This window comes from Fundulus heteroclitus, chromosome 13, assembly GCF_011125445.2.
Source record: "Fundulus heteroclitus isolate FHET01 chromosome 13, MU-UCD_Fhet_4.1, whole genome shotgun sequence".
Classification (NCBI taxonomy): Eukaryota; Metazoa; Chordata; class Actinopteri; order Cyprinodontiformes; family Fundulidae; genus Fundulus; species Fundulus heteroclitus.
This window is the reverse complement of record NC_046373.1, coordinates 41855567-41865223: the sequence shown is the minus strand read 5'-3', so window position 1 is coordinate 41865223 and position 9657 is coordinate 41855567. Positions and strand designations below refer to the sequence as shown.

The window sequence follows — 9657 nt, the reverse complement described above, 5'->3', positions numbered from 1 at the left end:
ATTATCTCAAATAAATGTCAGTAAAACAGTTATTAGATCATTAATTCATCCATCTCTATTGCCTGATATTGATACAGATTTAACTCTGCTGTTAGGAGGATATTTCAGATTGAAGTATGGTTCAGCAATATTTACATAAAATATATTACGGATATGTTAAAATTTTCACGGATGCTTCAAAAGATTCAAATAATAGGAATGGTGTTTTGTTTGTAGCTCCAGAATTTAATTTAAAATCAGGTAAAATAATCAGTGATGAAATTTCAGTTTACACATGAGAAATGTTTGGGAATTGATATTATAGAAATAGATATATAAATATAATTATCTTTAGGAATAGGGCCATTCTGATGCACACTCCTCACCAGTTGGTGGCGGTAATACTCACCAAAAATATGTTTGCCAACCGCCAATAAACACAAGAAGAAGAAGAAGGAGAGAAAAAAATGTTCGAAGAGCAGTCTGGATTATCGCTGTGATGAAGTAAGCTTCAAGATGTTAAAATTGATCTTTTTGCTTCTCATGCGAATAAAGAGTATTGCTGGAAGTAAGTTAATATTTTTATCCTTGTTTTCTTTACATGTAACACATGATTTTAGCCTACAGGAAATGTGCACTTGGTTATGCGTCATAATAAGCAAGTTCGCCTGTACCAAATAAGTTTTTTAAACCAATCTTTAACATTGAAGGAGTCGATTTTTAAATGAGTAAAATTTAGGAAATCGTATAACGTTCAGCATTTTAGTACAAAGTTAATTTCCACTGTAAGACTATCTCCACTGTCTTCCTCTTTCTGTTACTTACTGTAAGTAAGTGGAAAAGGGAGAAACATTTGAACACGGAGTAAAAGAACTTCTTCCGAAAAATAAGTCAAATAAAACTTTATTAACGTAAAACTTTTTTTCAATAAACGTCTTGCTTACTTTGGCCATATGACACAGTTAACAAAATGTCTGGTCCGGAGCGGGTGCAGTGTGAAATTTACTTCCCCTGAAATAACCTTTTTCTATCGTTGCGCATATAAGCAGATATATACATTTTATCAAAGAGATCTTTAGGTTTAGTTATGAGTTCTGACTTCTTCAGGGTTTGGTATTCTCCTGTGAGTTTAGTGGAAAGCAGACAGGGTGTGAATGACGGACTAGTGCAAAACTGTGAACAACATTGTGTAGAAAAGTGTTTTTTTTACTTTGAAATTATTATTGTCAATTTTACATGTATGAAATATGTATAAAATTCATATATTTTTTTTAAAATTTGTCAATTTTAATGAAATTCTTGTATTTTAGTTATCATTAAAATACCAGAATTTGTACATGTTTTAATATTCTTTCCTCACCAATTACATAAGTTTAAAATATTAAATGAGTTGTTTGAATTGACAATTACACGCCTGTATGGATGCATATGGGACACAATAAAAGTGAGAGTGCAGTTACAGCCAATGTTGATAGAAAGTGGAGATTTTGGTTTTCTGTATAAATTCTGTGGGATCATGATAACTCAGGGGTGCAATTATATGAAAACAATATTGCATTCAAGCAGGTAGACTCTGAGAGATGGAGAGGTGTGTGTTATTCACTATTATACAATTTGAAGACACTAAGTTGGAGGTTCTGTCATGATTTGGGTTTTTGTTTGTTTATTTTAGACTTTTCTTGGATCAGCCTTCATCTTTCAGCCACTATCCAATCAGCTCCGTCTTCTTCCAGCCAACTCCTTAATCAGATCCACCTGCTGCACTAATTAGTTAACTCTGTTCACCTGTCAACATATACCTGCTTCAGACGACTCATCCCTGCCAAGACTTCTCTTCTCTTGTGATGTGCCTTGCATATACCGGATCATGTGTGCTCAGCCAGTTGTACTCTTCTTGTTAAACGTTGCCTGTGTCTGGATGCTGCAGTTCTGCCTGTTTCTCCATGAGTTCCAGCTGCTTGCTCTGAACCTTCTTATAGTTCCCCGGTCCACATCACCTGTTCTGGTCTGTCACTACCTGCATCTCCTGGTCTCCTGCTCATCCCTGCCTACCCGCTCCGTCTGCCATTATTCATCTGTCTAGTCTGGTTCTGCTTGCCTGCCTCAGCTGCCGTTGCTCATCCTCACAATAAACCTTTTAAAATCGTAACTGTCCGGCTGAATATCGGGTTCACCAGCGCCACCTGTTACTGTACTATCTGGCCAGCAAGAACCCGACGCTGACACAGTGTTTATGTTCACGGATTGCTACCATGAACAGGGGTCCGTTCTTCGTACGTCGCTAACTCAGTTAGCAGGATTTCATTGTTGACGATTTGGCATGATCTTGGATCGTTTGGTTCTTCGAAAGACTTCCTGCACTTGTTGTCATAGCAACAAGTGCGCCAGCTTGAGCCTGCTCCAGAGCAGGCTTATTTCATGTAAACAAGATTAGATCACGGCTGTATAAGCGGAGGAGATGGGAAGTCTGCCGTAGCTATGTCCATTTTTATGACTGCAACCTGTTGCGGAAAGTGCAAGAATAATTTCAGAGTTTTTCGAATTAATCGCGTATTGCGCAATAGACAGGATCCTTTAGAGCAGCGCGACAGTGTAGATATTTTTCTTGGTGGCTGTTATAAACAGACAAACACATCATTTAACAGTGGCTTTTAAAGAGGAAAAAGTGGTGTTGGAGCCATAAATCTAAAATTTTAAGTTATTTGTATGGTGGTTTGCTTTTTAGTTTTATCCTATTCAGTAAGAAGATTTGTTCGGGCCATTTTATTGTGAAGTTTAGTTTACTTTGAAAGGCTTGCTTCCTGTCGAGCCGTATATTGTATTAGAAAAAACTATGGATGGATTATCTAGACACGGAGCAATACAGTTTTACCGTGTAATCTGTGGATGACTTGGAAAAGGAAGATTTTAATTTTTTATGGATAAAGATTGTTTTTTTTTTTTTTGTTAAAATTCCCAGTTTGCACGTGTCCTTTACTTCCCGTATCTAAGGAATGACACTGAAATTTGGATCTCTTGACATAACAAGTGCCTTTTTAAAATACAGTATAATAATTAAAGGCTACCATTTTGTAGAATATTCTTGTATTTCACTTTTACTTGTCCCCATGTTCTAGTGGGTCCCGTGGAGGCTCTGACATAAAAGAACAAAGTAAATATGAGATTATTAAAATGCAAAAATTAATACTGTAGAAAGTGATAGAAACATCTACCATAGACAGTATTTACGCATTAATTTGTCTGCTGCTTTTTGCCAGCCCTCTCTCCTGGCTTTAACAGATTTTTAGGTGTTTTAATTAATGACTCAAATTCGGCATAACCTTCCATTAAAAGCTCGTGTTCTGCTGGAAAAAAACTGTGGGCGTTCTTTGGCCATGCTGAACAGCCAATAGCAGCGCTGCTGATCATTGTTTCTACTATCGATACATTTCCCCTTTTAAACAAACGCATGAACGCGCAGTTGTCTCAGATAACTCAATCCAGTGATACTAATCGTAAACAACAGGTGTGTTCTAAGAACTCAATTAGCCGGATCATGATTAGCCGGATGAAATCATCTTGGATGTCTCATTTGATCTTGGATGTTTTAAGCAACGTACGAAGAACGGACCCCAGGGCTTTGAACCGGTTCAAGGAACAAAAACAAAAACCGGGAACTTTTTGTATTTTACAGGGAACAGAAACGAAACCGGAAACGTTATTATTTTTTTATGTTCTGGAACTGGAACACTTATTTAAAAATAATGCTAACCGGTTAATACCGGTTTTATTTCGTTCCTCAAAGTTTTCGATGCCCAATTATGTAAAAAAAAAAAACTTTTCCTGCGCAAGTTACGTGACGGCTGAGGTTCACTTCCTGTGTGACGTCACATCACACATTCGCTGACTGAATGGAGAGAGAGCGGTGTCCAGTAGAGCTACACATCTTAAATAAGAGGTAAATTACGATCCATCGTTAAGTAAAACGCTCGTTCCAAACACAATATCAATATCAATCTCAAAGCCTCATCAGCAGCAGCGCATACCTTGCATTCACAACAAAAGGATCAAACACGAGCTGCGGCTGTCTGTTCATTTCTTTGCTTCCTTGACACAAACCTCGCACAGCTCTTTTTTCCTGCCCGAGTAGGATGGCAAACTTTATATTTTTCACTGCAGACCTTCTGCTCAAGCCAGGAAGTGTCTCATCTTGTTGTGATTGATTTCACCTGGTAAGCTGCGCGCTCACGCTCAAACAGCTGACGTGAAGGGGGGCGTTCACCGCAACACTCAGAATGGTCCCGGTGTCTGTCACTTCTCTGTAGCAGCAGCAGGGCAGCGCGTCCTGTCAAACGGCTGACATAAAGGGGCATTCGCCGCAACAATAGCTATATTTGTCAAATCCACGTTAATGATGGACTAGTGAACATTTGGCTAAATGTCGCCAACACCTCTGTTTGCCTAATGCACAGATAACTAGCTATTCTATAGCATTAAACAGCTGACAGGAACGAAATTAACCGTTCCCGGGAACAGTATTTTTTTGTTCTAACCGGTTCGGGAACGTCAATTTATTGGTGGAACTCATAACCGGAAACGTTATAATTCCGTTTCTGTTCGGAACGAACCGATTGGGGGAAAAAATCGGTTCAAAGCCCTGACCATGAAGAACACTCAGACTCAATTTACCAACAGCAATATTTGTTACTCACCTGAGGCGTTCATTGAGGTGAATGCTGAAGTTATTCAGGATCTTCGTCCCGACCTGTTCCTCCAGTCTTTGCTCCAGAGTTCCTCAAAGAGGGGATCTAAGTTGGTCAGTCCCCCAGTGTCTGTTCCTGAGATGATTGACACTCAGAGGTTCCTGGTTTCCCAAGTTTCTGGGTGTTCCTGACCTCAAGCTCCAGGTCCGTTGCAGGATGTTCTTCAGAGATGCTTGTCTGAGTTGTTGAAACCCTCCATGGGTCCTGCTCCCCCTAGAGCAGGGATTCCCAAAGTGTGGTGAGCTGCCACTAGGGGGTGCGCGAGCTGAAATCTGTAATGGCGGTTTGACAGTGTTTTTTCCCCCACACCATAAAGACGTGTAAATAATCATTTCCTTTGTGGAAACAAAAATCAAAACAGCAAATTTAATAAATAAATAAAATGTATTGACATGAAAATCTGTTTATTTTAAAAAGTGTTGTTCTACACTTCATTGTAATATGAATTTATCTTCTTCTACGCATTGTGCTTCAATGCGTAGAAGAAGCAGCTTGTGCCCTCTACTTCATTCATTCTCGCAAATATGCTCAGTTGGCTGAAACCAGGGAATCGGAGGCAACAGACGAGTGAATTGCAAACCAATGACAAATGTCTCTCCAACTATTTCCCCGCTTCACGTCGTGTACGTCAGTAGAGGGACAATTGAATTCGGGCCAAAAGTTTTTACAAGCTTAAATTGAGCGACCAGTCTCTTTCGATCACCCAGCGCCTCCAACCAGCGCTGCTGTTGGGGTGACTCTGAACCACTGAGCTATATAATACACTGGAGTGCTGATTTTGCCGAAAAACTGAAGTCACTGGCCGCCATCTTGCTACTCCCTACTCTCACAGAATCCCATAGGATTTGGTTGAAACAACAAGCAGTTTTCTGGCTGAGTGAAAATATTTCACAGGTAATTCTACAGTCAGTGGATGTACTAACACTATTAACTACTAGGAAATTAGGTGCTGAAATATTTTACATGTTATTCATATTAAATATATATATATATGTATATATAAGTATGTGTATATGTATATATGTATATATATGTATACACATATGTAAATATATGTTTTTGTACATTGTTATTTATATATTTATAAATGTTAAACATATTATTTAAATGAATAAAATGCAAAATATTTCAGCACATGACTTTCTCAGTACTTGATATTTTTAGAACATAACATAAAAGTATATGGCATTTGACATTTTAAAAGTCTTAAGCCCCCCCTGAACATGATAAAATCCTCGTTATTCGATGCTGTAGCGCACATATTCCCTAGTTACTGAGGGGAAATAGGGAGTACCAATATGGCGGCTGGTGGCTTCAAAGCGACTCGTTCAAACAGACGGTGATTAGCACTCCAGTGTATTATATAGCTCAGTGCTCTGAACCTCCACCAGCACGGACGCGCATGACTCGCCCAACCCCCCCTCGCTGCAGCCTCCGCGATTTATTGACTCTTCACGCACAGAGCTGCAATACGTTTCATTGAGAGTCAGACAGGCGCAGTTCATTTTACAGATGCGGTTTTAGCGCATATTCAGACAGGGACAAACCACGGTGGGGCTGACGAGGAGAGCTGAGGTGTGTTGCCCTGGGCGTGTTTACCTGCTGAATGTAGCCGCTGTAAAAGTTTTTTTCTCTGATTAATAACATATTTATGGAGCGCTCTGTTATTGTTACTCTGGTCTGCAGTTCGCTCTCTCTCTCTCTCTCTCTCTCTCTCTCTCTCTCTCTCTCTCTCTCTCTCTCTCTCTCTCTCTCTCTCTCTCTCTCTCTCTCTCTCTCTCTCTCTCTCTCTCTCTCTCTCTCTCTCTCTCTCTCTCTCTCTCTCTACCTGTGTGAGAACACACACAGGTAGATCATCAGTTTAATCCTTTGCTTCAGAGACGTTTCAGGTTGTGGAGGTGTGGCCAATCTGAGCGTCTCTTTCTTTCTCTCTAAAAATGTAACTCTGTGTCAGGCTGAATATCTTTCCTAACGCTGTTCTCCAAATGCTGTCCACCTTGTAAACACGACGGCGTTGTTAATCCTTGATTTGTCTCCTTATCTTAAAACTTCTTTGCCAAAGAAGGGTTTATATAGATGTTTGGTTTCCCTGATGTACCAAATCCTTCCTGCGTACGCCACTTAACTTTCAACGGAATCTTTTGATTGATCTATAATTTAAAGCTAAATACAAGTGCACCATTTTCACTAAATTTGAATAAATTATTTTGTAGAGCTTTCATAATCCCTCTATAAGACCAACCACCACGTTTTCAATCTCATTTTCAGGCTTTGTTTTAAGCATCTTTTGCCCGTTGTGGACGGTACACTGTTAGCAAACCAAAGATGAGGTGGAGGACAACTAAAGACGCATCAGACTGTTGAAGTCCAACCAGCTAAACTTTTAATAAAGTCCTCTGACTTATCAACAGACTGAAACTCTGATTCGGAGTCAGACTCTGAAACCTTTCGGTTCTCTGCTTCTTCACCTGCATCATCTGGCCAAAGTGCATCTTAATTGTCATTTATAGAGTAAATGCCACAATTATAATATAATAGGGAAAACCCTGGAATGTGGGCAACAAGTTTCTTAGAAAAGGAGAACATTTAATGAAACTGAAAGCTTTGAAAAGAAAAGTTGTGAAGAAATAAGAAAAAAGGTTCTGAATTGATTGAGTTGTTAAAATAAATTGGTTAAACATGTCAAACAGTGAGTGAAATAATATAAAAAGTTGATTACTAAAGTAAACCAAACATACAAAATATTAAATTCATACAATAGTATGAATACAAATAAATGCAATCCATAGAAATCTTAAAAAGGATAAAACTCTAGATGATTTTTAACAATAATAATAATTTGCTGTGGTGGTTCATTTTACGTTTACGCAGAAAATGCAAATTAAATAATTTTTGCTGTTATTAACTCAAATCTCAATCTTATCTTTTTCCAGTGACCCACTCCCTGAAGTATTTCTACACGGCATCGACTGAAATCCAAAACTTCCCTGAGTTTGTGGTTGTTTATTTGGTTAATGATGTTCAGATAGTTAAATATGACAGCATCACCCGGAAAACGGAGCCCACACAGGACTGGATGAAGAAGATCTTTGATCAGCACTACTGGATCGAAGAGAGCATTACAAATTTACGGTCCCAGTACGCCTACAAAGTCAACATTGAAATAGCAAAGCAGCGCTTCAACCAAACTGACGGTTTGTCTGACTCTCACTATTTATTGATTTTTTTGTTGTTTATAACAACTATGACACAGAAACACATCAACAAGACAAATGGAGAGACAGTTTTGTGTGAAAATAAAATAATGTAGACAGAACTCATAAACTGACAAGTTTATCAGATAATTTATAAGTTAGTAACAAACTTAATTCTAAGCTTTTAATGATAGTCTTTGTTCAATGCTAGCAGCATCCTTTGACGAGAGAGAAACATATGAATCACAATTAAACATATATCTATATTTAAGTATAATGATGGGACAAGCTGGAATCAGTTATAGAAGTTCCCATTGTTTCATGTTTTATTTATTTTTCAGTTTTGAAATCTGTGCTAAATGTTGTAGTTATAACATTGATTGGAATAGGATGATATAGAATAAAAAATACTTTTATTGTCCCGTAATAGAGAACATTGTGTGTGACAGTGGGAAATAAAGAATGCTTCTGTATCATTGTTGCCCCAGATGCACACCCAAGATAAATTACTATGAACAAAAATACATTTAAAGTTAAGCTGTACAGCAGAGGAGAATGACTTAACAGAAAGAGAAAAATACTGTGGAATTTTTAGTAGATAATACGGCATGTTCACATAAATATGAAATGTTCTAGAAAAATAAAGAAAGTTGGCAGAAAATCTACAGAACAGTGTAGAAAACTATGTAGTTTGCATGAATATACAAACTCCCTGATATCCTACAAAGTGTGGAAATAGACAATAACACATGAAACAATGTAAATGAGAGATTATAAAGTCTAGCAGCAGCTGGGATGAAGGATAACATGATGAATCAGAATATTTGAATAGATAACTTTATAAATGAAGTTGGAATAAATAGAATTAATTCTTAACAATATAGAAATTAACTCTTGTCCAACATTTGGTGGTACATACATTAGGGAACATTTTTTTCTTAAATAATAATATAACTACAAATTTTGTGGTTGACTAAAGAATATAAATAACCAAAACAATATTGTTTGTTTATATTCTTTAGTATGGCTAGGTAGTATGTTCTATATGTCAATAATTTTATGACTTATTGGATAATCTGTGTGTGTGTGTGTAAAGTTTTAGGATTTCCACTCATGATTAATTTCCACTTTAGTTTGCTGGAAAACCTTCAAGCAAAACTTTATTAGTGTCAACAGAACATTGTGAGCAATCTGTCTGTCCTGACGTCCACAGAGCAACGTTCTGTACATGGAAACTATATTTAAATTTTCTGTCAGGGTTTGTTTATCGATGAACTCAGGACGCACACACGGGACTAAAAGTTTGAGAGTCTTTATTGCAAGGTTGATGGATGGAGGTTTGATGAGGCCAGAGGAGCTGGTTGCACAGAAACGGAGTGAAGGTGATGACAGGAGCTGACGGCCCAGAGACAGAGAGTCAATGCTTGCTAGGTGCTGCTCGGCTAGCAGGCCTCATAGCACTCAGGTTAGCAGTTCATTGGAGACACCAGGGCACAGAGCTGAGCTTCACCAGGGCGGCTAGTCAGGTTAGCAGAACTTGAGAGACACCAGGGCACAGAGCAGAGCCTTTCCAGGAACAAACAGTGAACGAACAGTCTTTAGAGTGACTGGCAGGACTAACCTTAACAACAGGAGCAAAACAAAGCTTCCAAGGCAAAACCGGGGACTGGCATGGAGAGGTGAGGAATGATGACGGCCCAGTGCTGAACTGAAGACAGAGGGAGGTTTAAATAGAGAACTAA

At 38.3% G+C, this 9657-nt stretch overlaps 1 protein-coding gene across 2 annotated transcripts in view; it reads left to right on the top strand.

The window, feature by feature from the left end:
- Window positions 1-434: 434 nt before the first annotated feature.
- The window catches only part of LOC105924487 (major histocompatibility complex class I-related gene protein), a 28902-nt gene continuing 19679 nt past the window's right edge, over window positions 435-9657 (top strand). For both annotated transcript variants that reach the window (XM_036145822.1, XM_036145823.1), the window contains exons 1-2: window positions 435-547; window positions 7655-7915. In XM_036145822.1, the coding sequence (XP_036001715.1) occupies window positions 496-547; window positions 7655-7915 (313 nt within the window). In that variant the 5' untranslated portion in view covers window positions 435-495. The remainder of the gene's footprint in view (window positions 548-7654; window positions 7916-9657) is intronic.